Below are 23,030 nucleotides of genomic sequence, written 5' to 3'. Positions count from 1 at the left end.
TCATTACAGATGGTTGTGAGAATTCCCATGTGGTTGCTGGGAATTGAACTCAGTACCTCTGGATGAGCAGTCAGTGCTCTTAACCACTGAACCATCTCTCCAGCTCCAATATTTTACTTTTCTCTGTGTCAGTTTAGTATTCAAAGTTCTTCTGAAGGAGCATTGGAATGAAACTCTGGTCCTGGGGCCAGTCAGTATCCTTCCGCCCTCTTTGTCCCCCACCCCTACCCCAAGTTCATTTCTCCTATTAATCCTTTAAAGCCACTTGTTTATCTCAGACTGCTGTGACTATGGCAGTGGGGTACATGGTTGAGGGCCTACTATGTAAATAAAGTGACAGGTGACATTTTCTACTGTGTCCATATGCCCCCAATTCTCCTCAAACCAGTCCTGAATTTGCCAAGTAAATTTAGATTTTTCTAAATGCAACAGGTAAGAAAATAGGAATTCTGTCTGCTCTGCCTACTGGACTACCATTGAAATCCATTGGGCATCAAGTGTCACAATCAACAGACCCTGGCCACCAACTTCTATGAAACTAATGTCTTCCGTCCAGTCACATACATAAATTAAAATTTTTATGTATTAGTTTAGTATGTGTGCACATGATCATGGGCACACACACACACCCACATACCCTTACAAACACATGCCCCTGTGTGCATGCACACACACACACACACACACACACATGCATACTGTACACCACACCACACCACACCACAGCACATGTCTGAGGTCAGAGGATAATCAGCAGGCTTGGGTTCTCCCCTTCTACCCTGTGGAGCCTGGAAATGGAACATAGGTGTCATCCTGAGCCATCTCACTGGTCTACATATATAATTTTTATCAGTGGTATTCTATATAGGTTTAGATTTAGAGGTTTATCTATAAAACTTACCTATAAGATATATATACTTAGATATGCAGCTATGCTGGAAGACAACCTCCAGTTTCTCCTTTTCACATATTTGCTGCGAGGGAGGGCAAAGCTAGATTTAAATCCACCTTCTCTCTTTCCTGAACAGTTTCCAATTACTTTCACTCTTCCCTATAAAAATCCATGGAGCACAGTTAAGCACCCCATGTCCACTAATTTTATACCGCATTTGAAGGGAACTTTACATGCATCAGGAGAGACGAAAGAGCACCATGCGTGACCAAGCTCAGGCTCTTGAAGCCTACTTGTAATGTGCTAAGTTATTTGGGGAATGCTGCCGTCACATTCACTCAGGAGTAAGGTGACACTAGGAAACAATGTGTTTTTCAAGGTAATAATTTAAATTTATTTTTTTAAAAAAAGAATACAGCGTTGTCTGATTGCTTTTGTGAGACCAAAGGCAACAGTCAATCATTACTTCGGCTTATCCATTCAATCCTTGAGCAAAACGTAAGCCGAGGTTACTTTGGTAGGATTTAAAGCAGTGAGACATTTGTGAATAAAATGATATTAGGTCTATCTAATTCTGAATAATAAAATAAAGATTAAGATGGTGATACGTCCTGCAAGTACTGGTATTTAAACTTTAAAATCAATCAAGAGAGAAGATTAAGTGGTGTTTCTTTGGTACTAAAAATGTAAAGCTAGGACCAAATTGCTCCATTTTTACAGATTTAAAATACAGGGAATGATATTTAAAAACATTAATGTGGCTATTAAACCCTTCCGTTTGTAAAGACATTCCTATGAAGCACACTTAGCAGAAATCCCTGAGTATATTAAATACTCTATTAGTATCTCCTTTCACAAACAAAGAGGAATAATTTAAAAGCTTTGCGAGACATAAATACAGTACTTAGCAAAAAGCAGAGCTGGTTTTGAAGGCTCCCTCTGCAGTCTGTAAAACAGGCCACCTCAAGCTCCACAGTGCAGCAGAGGCACAGACGAAACCTTAACCGTTCTGTGGCACGCTAGTGAACCACTCGCTGATGGACTGTCTGTTCAGTTTCAGCCACTCGATATTGTTCTTCACCGTTTCCAACACTTGCTCTCTAGGTGTTGCTCCAGCACCAGCATTTGGATATTTTGCAAAAAAGCTCTGCATCTAGAGAAGACAGGGGAAGGAATTAGAAAAATCATCGGAAGCCCACTTTTTCAGGAATTCCATTTGGAAACTAGCTTTGGGGATTTGTTTTGATGGCATCTCCTGGTGTAGCATTCAGAACAAGCCTGCCAGGCACACGAACAGTTACTCCTCTGGGTTTGGGGTCCCTGAGAGTTTGTTTAACCACAAGAGGCATTAATCTGGAAGAAGGTCACCATGTCATGATTAGCGTGCCCACATCTGTGGATTTCTCTATTGTCTGCACTTTCCCTAAAGTGTTCTACAGACATTGTGGCCTGTGATGTGATAATTTTTCTCCAGCTATTCTCTAGCCATCTGGAGAGTTTCATATACTTTTATTTCCTAAAGACTTACAAGAAAAATTTCTCTTGAACAAAGTTCTATACTCTCTCCTACCCTCCTCTCAATTCACCTTAAAACTCAACCAGAGTATAACTGCCATTTTCAAAAATAAGAATGATTTTGTTTCTTAACATATACAAGGATCAAGACATTTCAATATCTAATATACAGACATGGACATTTCATGACATCTCTTTGTCCTACATTGACATTTTTTTCCTTTGCTGGGATTTCAGAGATTTGATATTAGTTTTAAATGTCCCAACCTCTCAATTCTAAATGGACTCAAATCCCAACCAGTTTATCTCAGAGTCCCAGACAGCCACCTGTATAGGGGAGACACTTCCATGAGTCAATCCCAACCTTCCTAGGCCTTACGCTTTTCAGTTTTTAAACCTCATTATTCCTTTGTCATTTGAATCATTTTTTTCGAGTTAGGAAAAAAAGCAGTGTATAATTAAAAAGATATAAGGACTCCCCCCCCACTTGCATCTCAGGGTTTGATTGGAGAAAAGTTTAAGTTTGTTCCTTTCTAGACAAGTAGAAAGGAATTGGCCTTCATACCTCCCAGAGCTGCAGCTCAGTGTTAAAGGGCTCAGCTATGGTGACAATCCGGCCAAGGTATCTGTCATTGATTGTAAATCTGTAGAGAAATGGGGAAGAGGAAATCAGAATATTAGTTTTCAAACATGAAATCTTTTACTAGAGAAGAAGATGTGTGTGTGCACATGTGTGCATGCGCGAGTGCCCAGCTGTGTGCACTTGTGTGCGTATGCATGTGGGTGTGTATGCTTGTGTGTACATGCATGTGTGTGTGTGCATGTGCACAGGTATGTGCACTCGTGTGTGTGTGTGTGTGTGTGTATAAAGTAGTTTTCAAAGGAAACTAAACACAGTAGGAAAATATAAGATGTCTCAGAGAATAAAAAAAATCCATCCTAAAATTCCACAGTGGAAAAAAAGAACTGACTCTTGAAACTTGTCCTTTGACCGCCCTGCCCTAAATAATTCTTTCCAGAATTACTAATAGCTCTTATGTCAATAAATCTAGCTGGCTGTTTTTTGATCTTTAATTTACTCAAATTTTAAGTAGCATCAAACAAGAGACCATATCTTTTTTGGGGAAAAAAAAACCCTCCGCTCTTACCCTTAAAAGAAAAACATAAGCTGGGTGGTGGTGGCTCATGCCTTTCATCCCAGCATTTGAGAGGCAGAGGTAGGCAGATCTCTGTGAGTTCAAGGCAGGCCTGGTCTTCACGGTGAGTTCTAGGACAGCTAAGGCTATACAGAGAAACTCTGTCTTGGAAGAAAAAGAACAAAAGAAAAAAGGAAGGAAAGAAGGAAGGGAAGGAGGAAAGGAGGGAGGAAGGAAGGAGGGAGGGAAGGAGGAAGATAAATGATAGATTGATGGATGATAGATAGATGATAGATGGATGATAGATAGGTGATAGATTATACTTAGCAAGCTGAACCTCTACAAATCTAAGCTTGCCCTTGTCACCTCTCTTTCCTCTTCTACTCCCATCCCCTCCATGCCTGAGTCCTTCATCTTCACTATTGCTCCATGGTCCAGTTCTCACTGTTTTTTGCTGCCAGTTGACCGTTGTCTGTTGCTGGGCCTATTGAAGAAGGTAATTGTGTTTCTGAATCCACTGTGGTCTCCCTGGTGCCTACGCTTCCACACTGCCAACTGAAGCATTCATTTTCAGAATAAACCTGTCACTTCCCTTTGTCTCAAGCTTCTAGTGACTGAGTTATCATTGCTCTTAGAATAAAAGTCAAATTTTAACATGACTCTATCTCTTTTGACCTTTATACCTTTCGTTCCTGGTAGCCTCAGCCAAGATCCTTCAGTTTTTGTTTACCCAGCTCATTCCTGCCCTTCCTGCAGTTCAGCCTGCCCTTCCTTAGGGAGACCTTGCCTCCAACTTCTGTCAAGTTGCTTAGTTTCCCCTTTGCATTATTTTGCTGTACCCTGAGTCTCTTTTCTGGGTAACTACTAAGGTTACATGCATTCATTTGTGAAACCCTTGATATAATAATATTGCCCTCACCAGTGTCTTAAATTCTGCAAAAACAGAGAGGTGGGTCTGTTTGTCTTTCCCATTGTGGCCCCAATGCCAAAGATCGAGCCTAGCGCATAATGTGTGCACTACATTACTCACTAGAGGGGAGAATTATAATTGAAAATAAAGGATTAAGGGTTAGAGAGGTAGCTCAGCAGTTAAGAACACTTGTTGCTCTTCTAGAAGACCAGGGTGCAATTCTGAGCACCTTCATGGTGGCTCACAACTATATGTGACTCTAGTTTCAGATGATCTGATGCCTTCTTCTGGCTTCTCAAAGCACCAAACATGTATGTGGTACACACACACACACACACACACACACACACACACACATATGCAGGCAAAACACCCATACATATAAAATTAAAAATTCAAATTAAAAATGAAGAAATAAAATGATAACAAGGATATTTAAGGACAACACTAAGTACAGGAATTTCCTGGGTTCCTGTAATTAATAGTAACACAGTTATTATAAAGTGTCATTTGCCAGAAATGGTAAAATTCTTTTATTCAGTAGCAATATGATATGAAAAGAGTAAATCATAAAAACATGTGGTTGCATAATTCCACTTGTATCTAATAAGCACTCATAAAGAAATGTCTCAAGAACAGACACTGATGTGATGGCAGAAATTATTTCTGACGAATTCCATTGCATAGATTACTTAAAAAACATTACTATCACCTGCAGCTTCTGAAGAGTACACATATCGTGTTGTAAGAGGAAGATGCAAATTCTTAAGAAGCAAAATATGTTCATTGCTGCAGTGAGAGTCTGTGAGTTCCAAGAACAGCTGCTAAGTGCAAGTCATAGTCATTCGAGTGGCCTATAATTTCTGTATTATTGTTGTTTGAGTCTTAGAAACTAAAAACTAAGAGAAGTATTTGGGAGTTAGCAACAAATACATCAAATAAAAACTGCAAATACTTGTATAAATACTACCTACACTGCAGCAAATTATGTTCATCTCAAGGGCCCAACATCATGTGAAATGCAGAAACATTCTGTGTCTTCATCTAAGTAGCTAAAATGCAATAAGAATTCAATGGCTTGAAAAACATAAGATTGTCTGCTTTGACTTAAGATCATATAGAAATTATTTTTGATGCATTCAAAACTTATAATTAAGTGCTTATTAAATTATCTTAAGATAATATTTAATGTTTAGGTCATATTCATTATAGCAAAATTATTGAATTTTTTGCATCTGTAACAAACTGAAATCAAATTTGATCAAACCCCACTGCTGACCTACTAAACTCACTGATCCTCAGAGTTTCACCTGAGGGTTTAGGAGACACAAGGGCAAAAAGTCATTTCCCACGTAGATTGGGGCTTTGTGGTTAAGGCTCAGACTGGAGGACACAGCAGTGGCCTGGCAAACAGCAGTCATAAGGCTTAATAGAAAAACAGATTCTGGATTTGAGGCTAACAATAAACTGTTCAGAAACACAGGCAGAAACAACACTCAATCCAAAATTTGGAAAACATTTAGGAGTTTGGAAATATTTGAATAAAGTTTGGCTGATTTTTATTTAATTTGTCTTTTATAATTTTTCATAGGAAAATTCTATTTCTTCAAGCCAAACATAATTAATAATGCCTTTATGTAACATACATGTGGCTATTGTATGATTTTGTGTTGGGGCCATCTCTAATAATATCCCGTGAATGTTAGAGCAGCCAATGATGAAGAAATATTAAAAGCCTTAGGCAAGGATTGTGGGTCTAGCTCTGACAATGGTCAATCAATTCACTGTCCTTGGAAAAAGATTTAGTTTATAAGATCTAATATATTTACTTTAAAGCCGGATGTTTATAGTCTCTATAAGGTTTTTTCTACTTATTAATTGTTAAGTTATATAATAAACAAGATATTTTTACCTTTCACAATAATTTAAAAGCAAGCATTGGGTTTTATTTATATAAATTTCTTGCAGCATACATAGACTCAGAGTCTTTCAGCTAACTGAGAATACACAGTAGGTATTCATCTTTATAAACGGAAAGTGCTCCTCACCCAAGATGAATTCAGATGCTCAGATGACATGTTCTTGTTGAATAGACTTGCTCAGTTTAAACCAAGTCTTTCACTGAAGCAATTACGAACAGATAAACCATAGACATGAACACACACACACAAACACACACACACACACACACATCCCCTCAGACCAATGTCAAGAAATGAATGAGCAGATACTCTCACTAGTTACAAGAATAGAAAAGGCAAACGTCTATCATAAACAGGCCAAAGAGATGTAGGAAATTTTAGCAGAAAGCTAGAGACACAGTGTGTATCTCAGAGGGAAAAGGAACAGACACAATGGTACTAGTGAAAAGAGTAAAAGTCACCCCTATAGCCATGTGTCTCAGAGGACAGTAAGAAACTTCTGCTGACAGGAAAGAGTAAGATAGAAAACAAAGAGCCTTCCTAACACAAGGCTCATGTGTCCAATGGCCTTTCATCAATGTGTACATGTTTATTTGGGAAACATATTTCGTCTCTATTCTATTTTATAGTCTTCCAAATCAATGTCTCTTCAGTGGAAACTGAGCATTGCATTCAGAGGACCAGAGCCAAGCACGGCAGCACTTTCTCTGCATGGGGCTAAAGCAATAAGAGGCTTTGTGGAATCATCTCTCATTCACTCTGCTCTTCTGTGGTCATCGGCCATTCTCATGTTCAAGCCATTATTACAAGGCATGAATGTAGGTCAGTCATAGGGTGTATGCTTTTTGTTTTGAGAACACAGAGCCCTGGATCTTCCAGTCCCCAGTACCAACAAACCACATGTATATATACACCACACACACACACCAAACATACACAGCACACACCACATACCACATACACACACTCCAAACATACACACACACACCCCAAACATACACACCACACACCACATACCACACACACACACCCCAAACATACACACACATACATCATACGAACACACACACACCACACAAACACACACACACGTGAATACATCAAGTCTCCACCTAACCCATCTCCCAAAGTACTATTGCCTAAGAAATGTAGTTCTCTTTTAAGAAGCATTCAGAACACTTAGAGTTTATTATTTGGTCAAGGGAGATGAAAGTTCTGCACATATGAGTTCTGGAGACAAAGAGCTCTTCTTGGAGCTCAACTCTGGGGATTCTCATCTAGTTTTCAGCAAAAAGTAGCTGAGAGCTAAACACCTATCTGACATTTCGCTACGCAATGGCATAGTGGGAAGCATTATATTAATTCATTTACTACTATTAATTTGATGTGCACTAATGTTTTGCCTCCATGTATGTCTATGTGAGGGTGTCATATTCCCTGAAACTGGAGTTACAGTTGCGAGCTGAGCTGCCATGTGGGTGATAGGAATTGAACCTGGATCTTCTGGAAGAGTAGCTAGTGTCCCTACCACTGAGCTACTTCTCTAGACCCATATTAACTCATTTTAATTAAACAAAAAAAATAGTGCAATCTAGTTCTCTCTCCAGATTCCTGTGGATCAACTGGAAACAGTAATTTTAAGACTTAAGAACTGTGCCTAAATGACCATACCCAGAAGAACTGTGCTATGGTCTTTTACCTTAGCAACATGCCACTTTGGTATGGTACAGAGGTCAGAGAAAGCACAGCAAAGAGAAAAGATGGCACCTGTACAGTGTGTCAAATGAGGAGCCCAAGAGGCCATTATCTGATCATCCCACCTGCTGACCAGATAGTCCCAGTTGAGCTGTATCCAGTTCCAGGCCATACTCTTTCCATAGCTGTTGTAGGAGATGTAGCGGATGACGGTAAATATATCCTGAGTTTTGATAATACTGGGGTCTTTGAGCATTTCCAGATACCTAAGAGAAGACAAGAAGGAAATGGCTTCAAAATGAACTTTGAATATCTCCTGTTGCTTAAATTTGCCAGAGCTTCATCCCAGCAATTCAATTCTTGATGTATCAGCTGATGGAGTGAGTTAAATATGGCAACATGGGAAAGATATTTTTAAAAATAAGTGTATTTAACTGTTCTTAAAGAATAACCTCAGGGGTGGAGAGATGGCTTGAAACGGGCAGGGTGGCCCTGGGCCCGCACAGCTTCCCACAGGGGGTGCTGCAGAGGTGGCCTGCAGGTGTGGGAGTTCCGGAGCTTCCCTGCAGGCAGGTCTCAGGTGGGTCCCACATATTGGAGAAAGTCTGAAGTTTGAAAAGCTGGAAGCTTGTCAGTGGCAGGCCTTAGAAGACACGTGGACTGGGTTTCCAAAGAGACATTTATTGTTCATGGGGTTGGATCTGGATGTGCGTGTCCCTCCCCACACACACACACACACAAATGCCAGGAGGAGCTCTCTTATATAGGGAGTGGGAAAGAGGAGGGACTGGAAAGGGATAACTTTAGCTATGTCCTCCCCCCTCTTAGATAACTCATTAATATGTAGACCTCTCGAGGCAGAGGGCTATTAGTCACTCCCTCTACCTGTGTCTTATGTGACTGACGGTGCAGGTTAAATGGAGATTAGATCAAATGTCAAGGCCCTGGATTCTGGGGGCGTGGCCAAACACCTGCAGTCTTGGGGTTTCAGGCCCATGCCAAGCCAAGAACCAAGATACCATTCCACAGCCTGACAATGGCTCAGTGGTTAAGAGCACCAACTGGTCTTCCAGAGGTCCTGAGTTCAATTCCCAGCAACCACATGGTGGCTCACAACCATCTGTAACGGAATCTGATGGCCTCTTCTGGTGTGTCTGAAGACAGCTACAGTGTTCTCATATCCATTAAATAAATCATTCTTAAAGAAAAGAATAACCTCTAGTTTTGGTGAGTACTGAAATACAAACTCCTAAATCTAATAATTTAAATTTAGTTAATATTAAATATTAAAATGGTTATTGAAAATTCAACTAATTTAAAACGTAAATTATTTTAGAAATATCAAAACAATTAAAAGTAAATTTGAGCAATTTCTCTGATAAATGACCAATTATTGAATACATGTACTTACTTAATTACTTAAAAAAGTATATGTAAAGAAAAACTTTATTTGTCTTATTCTACGGGACAAAACTTAAACTTTATTTGCTAATATAAGCTATCTAGATATAATTATAGTTTAATACAAATAAATCCAGGATAAATTTAAGCAATTACAAATGGGTAGATGTTTATCAACTGTAATGTCGTGGTATTAACTAGAGTTGGCCTTCTAAGTCCATACTGCTATTAGAATTATTTCTATCTGAAGTCACCACATGTTTTGTTTTTGTATAAAAAGGGGACATCAACAATATCTACTGCTAATAATCAGATATATTTTTATCATCTTCTTGTCTCATTCAATGACTTCCTACATGTTAGCTTGGACCATTAGTATTTTTTTTTAGAGGAAGTAAGAGTTAATAACTACATTTAAGAGACCCTTGTTGAACTTGAGATGTGAGGTAGATTAGAGAAATAGCCTTTGTCAAAAAGAAAAGAAATGTATAGATTTTTCTGACATTTTATAATATATCAAGATCGAGCATACTTAATTCTGGAGCCTAGACATAAAATGGCCCCATAGATCTGTAGTTGAAAGCCTGGTCATACATTAGAAGTATTTGCACCATGCTGGTGCCATCTGCATCAGTGGATTCATCCATTGTGATGAATGCTTAGCTCAATAGCTGTGAAGAGGTCCTGCTTAGTTGAAGCACACACTTTGAGGGGTGTATGTTGTCTCTGCTTCCTTCTGTGTTTCTCCCAGTTTCCTGGCCTCCCTGGAGTGAGCAGCTTTCCTTCTCCTGACTCTTCTACTATGATGTTTCTGCCTTCCGTCAGGCCTAAGAGCATTGGAATGTGAACTCTGATCTCTAGGCCATGGGCCAAAATTAATCTTTCCTCACATTAAGTTGGTTTTTTTTTTGGGGGGGTGCTCTGGCACAGCAATAGAAAAGGAAGACATTTGACCTAAGAAATTTACCATAAGTGAGACAAAAGAAAACTCAAGTTTTAAGGTAAGTTTATGTGCTGTGGGACATTAGAAAATACCACTATGTCCTCTCATTCTTCAGGGGAAAGCCCTGCAGATCAACATCCAACTTGTGCAATGCCCAACATGGAAAGGGAGCAAAACAGGACGCCACAGGCAAGAAGAGGTGACTATATGAATTGGTTTAAGGAACACCCATGTTGCTTTGTCTTGTCAGCTGAGAATTCCAGGAAACCTTTCACTTCACCCCAACCTTGCCACCAAACCTCAGGTTGTTATGGCCATCACTCAAGGTCTAAAATACATTGCTTCAAATTCACACCTAGATTATAAAAACCATTAACCACTAAAACCACTTTCTATAGCAGATACGATAAGGGATAAGCAGATACAATAAAGGAGTACAACTTGTCCTTCACAAGGAGTGTCTTAGGGAAACATTTTGATATACTAGGATATTGAAATTCTAAAAGCTGTACTGATACGGTGGGCCCTGAAGGCATTTTGTTTTGTTTGTGCAATCTTCGTATACACCTGCAACCATAAAAGTCTTGCTAAAACATGTAAAGTAGTTGCTAAATTCTTTAACAAATATAATTAGCACCGTGCCATTTAGCATAATGTTTTGACAAATGTCAAGATGGCCATGTTCTTTATTTAATTTAAACCAATTTTACTTTAGTTATTTAATTTTTTTATTATTATTCTTTTATGTGTATGTCTCTGTGAGCCACTTGAGAGCCTGGTGCTCATAGAGGCCAGAAGAGGCCATCAGCTCCCATGGGAGTTAGGCAGTTGTGCGTCACCATGTGCTGGGTGTCAAACTGGGGTCTGCTGAAAGAACAACAGTGTTCCTAACTGCCGAGCCATCTCTCCAGTCTCTCAAATTTGTTTTAAACATTAAAACATGCCAGGTGGCAAGCAGAAGCAAGGAGATGGCATCAATGTTAATCTACAGGGCCATCCAGTGAGACTCTGTCTAGAAAACAAACCAACAAAAAAAAAGAAAGAAATGGAAAAAAAATAGATTACACATAAGTATACATAGTAATGCTTGAAAACTTTCTTGGTATGGGCAAAGCATTGGTTGGATTTAATCCCCAGGACCACAAAGCAAACAGCAAGCAGTTTACCTTGCCAAGAGCGTAACATCCTTCACTGAAGCTAACCCATAGAGCAGTTTTTCTTTTTCTTGTGCTAGAGATGTTTTCTGATATTGCTCTAAAGTATAGTTCCACGCTGCCTCGTTGCCAGAGTGCTGCATCCCGTAGCGGTATACCAGCAGCCTGAGGTTCACAGGAATGCTACAAGAAGAAACAAAGCTTCAGGCATAGTATGTGTTTACTCACACTCTGTTTAAAATCTTCTAGACGAGCAAACAACACAAGTAAGTCACCTTTCGCTCCCTTGTAGCCAGCTCTGGAATAAATAGGAAGCGTTGCCCAAGGCTTCTCTGTCTCCCATCTTGCATGCAAATCCTAATATAGAGGCCCGGAGCAACCTTAAAAAACAAACAGAGCCAGGGCCTCAGTAAATGTTCACTATATCTTAAAACACAAACACACAAATGTTAAGTGAATATTAGTTTTTAAAAAGTAAGAAATAACTTTGTGATGTGGCTTCCAGTATCCTCCCATCCCAGAGAATCTGCAAGGGGCTTCACTTGGCCTTGAAAGTACGCCTGAAAGAGAAACACAACATACCATGAGTAAGAACTTGTTGCATTTCTGCATCTTCTGTCAACCTAAAGCCCCCATTGTAATCTTTCCTCTACTAGTCCTGAGAAGTTTGGGCCAGTGCTTAGGAAAAGAAAGTGTTCACATTTTATAACATTGAATTTTCCTCCAGTCCTAAGCATTAAAATCACTCTAGATCTTTCTTTAATGCTTTGTAGAACATCGATGCTTTGTAGAACATCGAGCAAGCCCTCTACGATGCTTAGTCTTGATTGTCAACGTGACACAAACTAGAATCACGGGAGAAGGGAGTCCCAGGGAGGGGGTCTGTCTAGATTGAGTAAGTCTTCAGGCAAGTCTGTGGGGATTTGTCTTGGTTCCATTGTTTGATGTGGAAAGAGCCAGCCCACCATGGGTGGCACCATTTTCTGGAAAGAGGATTCTAGGTTAAGAATGGAGAAAGTAAACTGAGCAGTCACAAGCACGTATTAATTCTTTGCTCTCTGCTCTTGTCTGTTAATGTAATAGGGCAAATTGCTTCAAGATTCTGCTGCCCTGACTTTCCACAATAGACCGTAATCTGGAATTGTGAACCAAATATTGCCCTTCACCCTTAAATTGCTTTTATCAGGATATTTTTATAATGGCAACAGGGAAAAAAACAAGTTTAAAAATAACACCCTCTTTTACTTATTTTTTTTCACTATATAATAGTTAGGAAAACACCTCATATACTTCTGATACTAAGATGGTTGTTTAACTATTAGTAGGATATTAAAGAATAATAGCTATTTAAACTTACAAAGACCATTTAGGGGTCCTTGCTATCCTATTACACAGGCAAGCAAGTACCCAATGTTCCTACGACACAAGTAAAACACTCACAAATATAAAATATTAAAATCATTTTGATATTTTAAATCAAATACCACAAACATCAAATCACTTTTCCAAGGACTTTCATTTAGTACACAAAATAACTAGATTTAGACCCAGAATTTGTTTAAAATTGCAAGTGGCTTGTCACAGAACTACAGAAATGAAAAAGAAAAGGTAAGCAGAGATGAAAAACTTAAAACAAAAATCTCAATGTGGAGGTAAGAGTAAGGGAATATAATTTTTTTACTTTGTTACATTTTGTTAAAAAATAAATTAATTTTAGAAAAAAATCCATTTTAAAGTGGGTTCTTATTTATAGATAAAAGTGTTAAAATTTTAAATAAAGTAGTCTTATGGTCATCTTGATTGTAAAATTGATACTTTTTGGAGACATATGGAAACACACTCCAAAGTAAAGCAGATCAGACAGCCCGTCTGCATTGACTAGCCAAGTCCTTCTCCCTTAATTTCATGTGGTGGATAGATAATCCCCAAGAGGTTCTTCCTCTAGAAGCCACCCTAATAGACTGAACATTTACACTTATGGTATACTGATAATGTTAACGTCACCTCAATCATGGGGTACAGCTCTCTGTCATCTTCAAACATGCTAATGATGTAGCTCACAGATGAAATGACTCTCTCCCATGGGAGGAAATCCTCTTCTGACTTGAGATAACTGGTCAAGTTCAGAGCTATCTTATAACTCAGAAGTTGAGCTCTGGGAGAGAAAAGAAATAAGGCAATTCATTGAAAACCAGACTTCCAATTGAAAAGACCAGTATGATGACCCTAGCATTTCATATGCGTGAGAATTCCTCTGCTAAGTAATTAAAATCTGCACTTCCAGAGCTGGAGAGGTGGCTTAGTAGTTAAGTGCACTTGTTGTTCTTACAGAAGACCACAGTTCTCAGCACCTTTCTCAGGGGGCTTACAGCTGCTTATAATTCTAGCTCTTACGGGATCTGATACTCTCGTTTGACCTCTCTGTGTCCCCACACATATGTGAATGCATGCACACACATACACACACACACACATACACACACACCACACCACGCACATACACACACACACACACACACACACACAAATTAAAAAAAATAAATACTAAAAAAAGAAAGAAAAGAAATTGCATTTATTATTGAGACTCAACTGTTGAGATTCAACTGATACCATCATGATACCATGGTAGTCAGTTCCACAAAAATTTAGGGAAAAGTATTTTTAAAAGTTTACTTCATATGTATTTGAGGAAAAAATTAAATAGAAAAATTGTCTTTAAAGCTTGTATTTTGAATGTTGATATCCAAGAGAGTACAACTCTCAGTCTTAACCAGAGAAGTCTCTCTATGGTGAAAAGCGGTGAATGAGGAAGACATGGCCGCTCAAGGTCCTGAGCATAGGTGGAGATTTGAGACTCAGCCCTAAATTACTCATCTCTACCTGTCCCTGCAAGGTTCGGGGAGCACTGCAGAAGTGCTTTGGGAAATACATCTTTGCTGTTAAAAATCCAAGGTGTGTGTATTTTGGTCAAGTAACAGAATTTGATAGGAACTTGTAGGAAAAATCATCTTTTAGGTTCCGAGCTCCCTCACGGATCCTTACAATAGTCTTCTGAATTCATCTCCAGTTTTCTATAAGGAGATTGATGCAGACAGTGGTTAGGAGGCTTACTCCAGTTTCTACAGAACCAGGATGTTAGTCAAGCTTGAAAGCCTATCGTTTAACCCTTTGAAAACTGATGAAGTCCCTTGACTTCCCGTCAGTTATCTAAGGAGTTCATGTGAAATGTTTCTGCTTGCTATCCTAGCCGACGAGCCATCCATCTGCTTGGCTAGGAGCTATTGAACAGCAACTCTCACTACACGTTCTCATGAGCGGGGTTCAGATGTCCATCCTCATAGGAGTGCTTCTTGGGCAGTGTGGATACTACTAAGCAATGACGATACAGTTGGGAAACACTCAGCGTGCAAGAATGATGCTTAGTCCAGGCAGAAGCCAGACGATGCTCCCGAAGGAATTACCATCTATCTACTCTCATGTTTAGACAAAGCTTCTGAAAAACATAGAAATCAAACCAGCTGTATATGTAGCTCCTGCAGAGGATGTGAAGCTTAATAAATAATTATTAGGGTCAGGTGACCTGAAAACGTCGGGATGCCATGGTCACTGTTCCTCTACTCCCCAATCTAGACTGCTTATCGTTCTCTAAGTTCAGGTTGCTCTCAGGACATGAAGAAGAAAAACAGTCAAATCTCTAAAATGGTGTCTGAATGCTAGCCAATGCTAGCTCATCGTGTGACTTGTTCTTGTCCCAATAACCTAAATAAGAACTCACAATGCTAGTTCCAAATATCTAGTAGTAAGTATGGGCTCACACAACTGAAGCACACTGTGCACTTGTTAAGTCAAAATCTGAAGGTATATTTAAAACCATGCCATTTATATTTCACTTGTTTAGTTTTTTGGGGGGTGGGGGGAGGAATGGGCCTGCCACTGTGCACACGTGGAGGTAAGAGAACAGTATATAGGAATTATGTCTCTCCTGTCATGTGGGTCCTGGGCTAGAACTCAGATCAGCAGACTTGTCAGAAGCCACCTCTATCCTTTGAGTCACTTTATCAGTCCCAGGTACATTCTGATCACTTTCAAATATCACTAATTAAGTCAAAGGCCCTGATATGGAGTAACTCATACTCCATTCTAACAGGAGGGGGGTGGGAGATGGGAAGCTTGTGTTTCTATGAACAGCTTATATCAGTATTTGTTATAAGGCTCATATGAATTTAAAAACGGGGGGTGGGCAAAAAACTAACAATAATGCTTAAAATACAGACATTTGGGTGTTTTCAATAAAAAAAACCAGATGTAATTGTAATTAATTTTAAAGACATAGGGGAAAACTCAGAGTATTTTGAGTGATCTAATCTTAGTTTGAAACATACCTTGCCAAAGCAAAAGCATCATCAATAAAACTTGACCGGTCAGCAGAGGAGAAGCTCTGGAAGAAGAAGAAACGCAAACACCATGATTCTCAAAGCAAAGAGCATTGGAGAAAAAAATTAATACTGTGAAAATGCTGTTCTTGCAACAAAATTACAATAATTGATAACCACGCTGTGCCTTACCGTGTGGTTTGAGGAGAGAGCCTCAGCTATCCAATTCCAAGTTTTTTCTTCATAATTTACACGATAAAACCCAATGTGATCTGGGTTTATTTTGAGAAAAACATCTTCACTAAGATTAGCATTCAAAGTGATTCCTGTGGCAGTAAATAAACACTAATGAGAAACATGTTTGAATACACTGTAAACACGGAGAAATTAGACCCAGAGGGCAAAAGGGGAAAAAAAGAAAAAGGAAGAAAAGCAATATTAGCTCAAGGAGTCAAGTTTGATTTGGACCCAAAGCCCCTAAGCCTAATTCTTATTTAGTTGCCTAACTTTAGAATGTCACTGGGGTGAACAAGATGAACAAGAAATAAGTAATGTCAATAATCATCCTGCTATTTGTAGCTTGCACTCCTCCCTGGCAGCAGCGTGCCACAGGAGCGCAATAACTTTAAGCCGGCCAATCCTGCAATGAAAAACAATGGTACCCAAGGACAAAGAAATCTGTGCCTCCTGGGAGCAATCCATACATTCCCAAGTGAAGGCTGTTCACTAGGACATCCCGGAGAAGGGCTGAGATGCCAGCATTTAAAGAACACCTTCTCAAAACCATCACGGAAGCTGGACCTGCTGGTATACATTTATAGTTTCAGCTACTCAGAAGGCTATGGCAGCTTATAGGCTTACCTGGACCACAGTGAGTTCAAAGCTAGTTTTGGGAAACCTAGTGAGAACTTGTCTCAAAATAAAATTAAAACAGGTCTGGAAATGTGGACCAGTGGTAGAACACTTTCCTAGCAGGAGGGAGCCCCTGGGTCTAATTCCCGAAAGGAAACATATTAACATTGTAGCTAGTGGAAATAACTATTGCTGAGTAGAACGATAATGGGAGCATCCTGACAGTCTGAGGTGTTCAGGACGTGCTACAATTGACTCGGAACCCAAATGCAATGTTCTTTCTTGGCCGTCCACTTCCTACATGTGCTTTCGCTTAGATTTGCCTTTGCAAGGTCATCTGCATCCTTATTTCAGCTGAATGAAATGCTGTTCTTTCATCAGTGGAGGTAGCAAATTAACTTTCCCAGAGTACCATCTAATACATAGGACTCAAGGATCAGGCTTTTAGAACCCCAGTGCTAAAGAGAGAGAAACTTACATTTTAGGTTAAATATACACCTTAAAAATAGTAACTGTGGCTCTCTCTCTTCTCTAGCCGAGCAAGATGCCCAAAGAAAAGACGGCCAAGGGGAAGAAGGTGGCCCCAGTCCCCGCCGTCATGAAGAAACAGGAAGCCAAGAAGGTAGTCAATCCTTTGTTTGAGAAAATGCCCAAGAACTTCGGCATCCAGCCCAAAAGAGATCTAACATACTTCGTTAAATGGCCCCGATACATCAGGCTGCAGCGGCAAAGAGCCATCCTCTATAAGCGGCTCAAAGTACCTCCTGCCATTAACCAGTTCACCCAAGCCCTGGACAGGCAAACAGCTACCCAGCTGCTTAAGCTTGCCCACAAGTACAGGCCAGAGACAAAGAAAGAGAAGAAGCAAAGGCTACTGGCCCGTGCTGAGAAGAAAGCTGCTGGCAAAGGAGACGTCCCAACTAAGAGACCGCCTGTCCTCCAAGCAGGAGTCAATACAGTCACCACCTTGATGGAGTACAAGAAGGTTCAGCTGGTGGTGATTGCCCATGATGTAGACCCCACTGAGCACGAGGTTTTCCTGCCTGCCCTGTGTTGAAAACTGGGGGTGCCCTATTGCATCATCAAGGGGAAGGCCAGGCTGGGGCACCTGGTCCACAGGAAGTCATGCACCACTGTTGCCTTCACACAGGTTAACTCAGAAGACAAGGTGCTCTGGCTAAGCTGGTGGAAGCTATTAGGACCAATCACAACGACAAAAAACAAACAAACAAATAAACAAACAAAAAAATCCCAAAACCAGCCACCACTAGGGAGACAATGTCCTGGGCCCTAACTCTGTGGGTGGCTTGAGTTACTAAGCTGGAAAAGGCAAAGGCTAAAGAACTCGACACTAAACTAGGTTAAAGTGTACACTGCTAAGTTTTCTGTACATAAATATAATTACAAAATTATCTTCCAATAATTAATAATAATAACAATAAACTGTGCTCTGACATCACAAGTATTCATCAGTATCACTTCTATATTTTGCTATCAATATATATTTTGCCTGCATGGAAAATAAATCATTCAGATAATGATGTGGAAGCTTAAACTATGTGAGAGACTTCAAGGAGTTTAATATAGGGGCCAAGTAGGGAATATCGCTGGGAAACAGCAGGGGAGGCTGGAAATGAAGCCCAGGGTTTTAGTGTTAATGATGTGTGCTGAGCCAAAGCACTCATCCTCTGGGAGGCAAAAACACAGAGAAGATTGTCAAACAAGTAAAGAACATGCCTAAGTCTGCTTTCCAGAAAACGAAATTTTGATGGTGCCATGGGAGAAATTTTGGATTAGATTCTAAAAGCAAGAAGACCCACTTGGACCCCTGACTGTAATAATCTAGGACAAGAAAGGGTTTGAACTTGGACTGATGTGACCACATGGGGACAGAGTGGGAGACATGTTAGAGGTAATGGCAGCTTAGCCCTCCTCCGGCCTGGGGGAGGGGCACAGTGGAAAGAGTGATGGTGTTGCCAGCACAGAACAGAAGGAGGCACGTTGGGGAGGAAAGGTGATTTAAATTTTGGAAGCATTTGCAAGGTCTGGAAGATGTCCAGGACTCAGTCGTCTTTCATAATATAGAAGTCAAGTCTTCAACATTACAATAAGTTTTCTTAGGAACCTTCGGAACAGGTACTTGACAAAACATAAACCCTTACCTCACTGGTGCAGTATTAATCTTCCTTTGTCATTTGGCCATGGGGAAGTTGTTGAAAGGAAGCTAATCTTTTGGCAACCTCGCTCTCTGAATGTTTGTATTGGGAGGAGAGTTTCTTGCTAAGGGTAAAGTCGTATGTTACTGAAGATAGGACAGGAACTTCGGAGTTTGACAGACCTGGGATAAAGTCCTTTCTATGAGACTGGCAAGCTGTGTAACTCTGGCCAGATCACTTGACCTCCCTGTGCCCCAGTTTACCAGGAGGAAAACGGGGATAAAAATCCTTCTGGGGCTGTTGTGAAGATTAAGTAAGATAACGCAGAGAACACAGGGTCACTTCGTTTGGTGTTATGTGACCAACAGATGCTAGCTATCCCAATTATTATGAAACAGGATAGGCTGCCAGTTCTAGAAATAGCCAAGCAAATATAAATAACATTGAGAAGTTCCTGGCAATCCATCTAAATACTGCAGTAATTTACTGTGCTTTATATGTACACGGTTAAGCCTGTCTAACGTTACTGTGATTTTTCTCACTTTATAGACGACGAGGAAGCTGAGACCCCGGAAGTCAGTAGTTAAGAACTTTCCAAGTTCATGCTACTTTGAGGACAGTTGGCAACAGCAAACTGTAGGGCTGTTCCATGATGTAATGAAGAAAGTAGACCTGAACAACCAATGTTTGCATACGGGCACAAGAGTGTACATTTGTTTTTTCTTTTATTTTGTTTTATTTCATTTCATTTTATGACTATAACACCAGCATGTGTTCTTTATGGGATTCTTGGAAATAAAGTATAAAGAATCCCAGGCAGGGTTCTGTAATTTTAGCACTCTCGAGGCTGAGACAGGAGGATAGCTGCAAATTCAAAGCTAATCTGTGCTACACTATTGACCCTGTTTCAAACAAAACCAACCCCAAAAGTGTACACAATAATATAAAAAATCACTCATCAAGCTTAAATTTTTAAATTTTCTTTGTGTGTATGCATGTGAGAAGCTTCTACATGTGTACACGAGCAAACATAAAACACACAATGACACCCTACCTACTCTTTGGTCATTTGAAATTACACTATGAAATTTTATTTTATGTATTTGAACGGCTCTTACCTTATAAACTATGACTATGTGCTGTAAATGTTGAAGAATTATCCCTGGATAGAGGCTCTTTCTAAGAAATTTCCCTCTCGGGGCTGGTGAGATGGTCTGGTGAGTAAAGGACTAGCCACATAGATGGAAGACTCAAGCTGGGATCCCCAACACCCCTCAAGAGTCACATATCTGCAACCCCAGTACTAAGAAGGCAAGCAGAAGTGAATTCCCCAGGGCTTGTGGTCAGCCCATTTACCCAAAGCAGTGCACTCCAGGATCAGTAAGAGATAGATAAGATGGAGAGCGCCTGACCTCTGAACTCCATAGCCATACACATGGTTGAATGTGTATGCACCAGTGTACACACGCGCCTACAGCATGTATACACACACACAATGAAAAAAATGTTTTCAGCAAAATTGTGCTATATGCACAACCCCAGCTATTCAAGAAACTGTCGTCGGAAGATTGTGAATCATGAGCTGAAGGCTAGCCTAGCTAGGCAACTTAGTAAGATTCCAGAACTGCACAGGAGAGAGGAGAAGAGAGATGGGGGAGGAAGGGAGAAGTGAAGAATTGAGTCATGATTGTGTGAGTTGTAATTTCAGAGCTTCTCCCAGATCTCAGAGACTGACTGACACAGAGCATTTGCCTGCAAAGGAAGTTGGCTCCATTTGTTTGTTCTCTGTTTCTTGAGACAAGATTATGCTCCGTGGTCCAGGCTGGCCTGGGACTTGTTGTATAGCCTACGCTGATCTTGAATGAACAACCCATCTCCCTCAGTCTTCAGCTACAGTTTTAATACATAATAGACGATGCAGGAAAGCCTGAAGAAATGCAACCTGCCTATCATGAGGAAGAGTTTTTTTCCCCATGTTGATTTGGAAGAGCACCCACAAAGGAGAGCTGTACAGGGGAGATCTGCTGGTGTATTTCCCATCTGCCCCAGCAGGCAACGCCCACCTAAGCCAGCACATGCATTCTCGTCTTTGTATAGCTCTGGTTCTGCAGAGAATAGCACACATGGAAGAAACCTGTTAGTTGTTTGCCACACTGTTCCTCTCCACTAGGCAAGAGCTAGATTACACATACTTGTCTCCCTTGCTGCTAAGCTCATCATACAGCTGAGGACCGGGTGTAAAAGCCAGTCAGAAATAATCGATGCTGGTCCTGGTCCCCCTGGTTTCTGTCTCTGCGTACCAGCTGAAAAATACCCATGAAAATAGTCTGACATTCAGGTTGTATTAGAACTACAAGAAGTAAAAACAAACAAACAACCAGGAAGAGATATCTAATTAGCCTACACAGGTATGTGGGTTCATTAAGCCAGTATACCTGATTGATACATAAATTTAGCATTCTCGTTTATCTCTTGTATGTTTGGTTTAGGTGAATAAAAAAAAAACAATCTTCCAAGACTTGGATGACCGGGAGGTTGAGCTGACACACTGAGGTTCTAAACCAGCGTAACTGATTTCTGGTTTGTATATTACACAAGACTCTGTTTGAAAACACGGAGAAAGACCTTCCCTCCTTGACACATTTAAAGATATGTGGTTGCCATTTGCTTGGTGATAAATGTTTGAACATACCCACTTGAAACATTTTAGTAAATCCTATTTCTACAATACCAAGGTTTACTCATTTAAATTCATAAAGTCCAGACATAAAAGTTCCCAAAATTGTCATCCTGAGTCTATACCCATCTCCAAACCTCACTCCTGCAAAGATGCCTTAAGCCCACTCCTATAGGAATGTCTTAGGCCAACTCCTTGACTCCACACCAGAAATAATGTTTTAGCCCCTTTCCTAGACCCCAGTCCTGGAGTAATGCCTAGAGAAACACTGGGCTTAGGCAAGATTGATAACTCCTTTGTCCTGTGACAGCCTTCAGTCCTTCTAAATGTTAATATGCAACAAGTCAAAGCATAGAGATGGCATCCTATTAGATGACATTATGTGATTGCTAAAACAAAAATAGCAACTGATATCAAAGACAGAGATGTGTCGTAACTACAACAGAACACAAGATTCAGGAAGAACAGACTGGGCAAGCAACCCTCCAGGAAGCGCATGCTTACCGAATTCTTACCATGTGCCTAGCGCTTATTGATTATAGATGGGGAACAAAAGATACAATGAGTATTTTAATCTTCAAGGAACTTAGAATTTAGTTGAAAAAGAAAAGAAAGCAAATGATGTTTCAATAGCAAGGGTTAATTAACCAACCATTGACACTAGGAATCACAAGACTGACAAAACTGCCAGCATCAGCTATATAAGAAAAGTATTTGGAATGATTAGCAAAGAAGAAAATCCCAGTGACTGCAAATAGAGGCAGTAAAGATAGGAAAATATATTTTGATGATAATATGCTCACTTTAACAGAGTTAAGACCATTTAAATGAAGGTGATGGGGGGGGGAATTCTAGGTTAGAATCGCCTGGAAACATTTTGTGTGAGATTTACTTCTTTTCTTAGAAACGACATTTTTTTTCCTACTGCTTAAAATATCACGTACAATACTTGTGTAAATAAAAGATCCCGGAAGTCCTATTATTGCTTGGGGGCATTTCTAACTGATGAATCATCAGAGTGTCCAGGAGCGGGGATGTGAGACAGGTAACATGAGCTGCTCGCCCATCCAGTATACTAGGGACACATTCGTCATCTGTGCCCTGAGCTGAAGATGTCCTCAGACAGGAAACAGGAACTCATGGCACAGCCTAAAAATGGAGCAGGCACTTTGAAGTAGGAAGAGACGTCTAATTTGTTTTGTGTTCTGTTTCTGGTGATTCTGAAGTTTCAGATGAAGGTAGGTTTGTTCCCATAGCTCCTTGAACACTGAGCCCAGTTCATTCATTTATTCGTTCCTTCAGAAGATAAACAACCACTCGGCGTCTGCTGAAGAAACAGTGCAGCAGCCACAACCAGATTTGTGCTCATTTCCTCAAAAGAACATTCTTTTAGGAAGAAAGGCA

General features: G+C 40.1%; 1 protein-coding gene across 1 annotated transcript in view; it reads right to left on the bottom strand.

The window, feature by feature from the left end:
• Positions 1-1,260: 1,260 nt before the first annotated feature.
• Positions 1,261-23,030, bottom strand: part of Enpep (glutamyl aminopeptidase) — a 74,963-nt gene continuing 53,193 nt past the window's right edge. The window contains exons 12-20 of the mRNA XM_028760411.1: positions 16,134-16,267; positions 15,951-16,006; positions 13,573-13,723; positions 12,055-12,128; positions 11,844-11,948; positions 11,581-11,751; positions 8,196-8,336; positions 2,973-3,051; positions 1,261-2,045 (exon numbers count right to left, since the gene is read on the bottom strand). Coding sequence (XP_028616244.1) covers positions 1,893-2,045; positions 2,973-3,051; positions 8,196-8,336; positions 11,581-11,751; positions 11,844-11,948; positions 12,055-12,128; positions 13,573-13,723; positions 15,951-16,006; positions 16,134-16,267 — 1,064 coding nt within the window. The 3' untranslated portion in view covers positions 1,261-1,892. The remainder of the gene's footprint in view (positions 2,046-2,972; positions 3,052-8,195; positions 8,337-11,580; positions 11,752-11,843; positions 11,949-12,054; positions 12,129-13,572; positions 13,724-15,950; positions 16,007-16,133; positions 16,268-23,030) is intronic.

The sequence above is a fragment of the Grammomys surdaster genome, unplaced genomic scaffold, assembly GCF_004785775.1.
Source record: "Grammomys surdaster isolate TR1022 unplaced genomic scaffold, NIH_TR_1.0 126531, whole genome shotgun sequence".
Taxonomy (NCBI): Eukaryota; Metazoa; Chordata; class Mammalia; order Rodentia; family Muridae; genus Grammomys; species Grammomys surdaster.
This window is presented reverse-complemented; position numbering and strand designations above follow the sequence as displayed.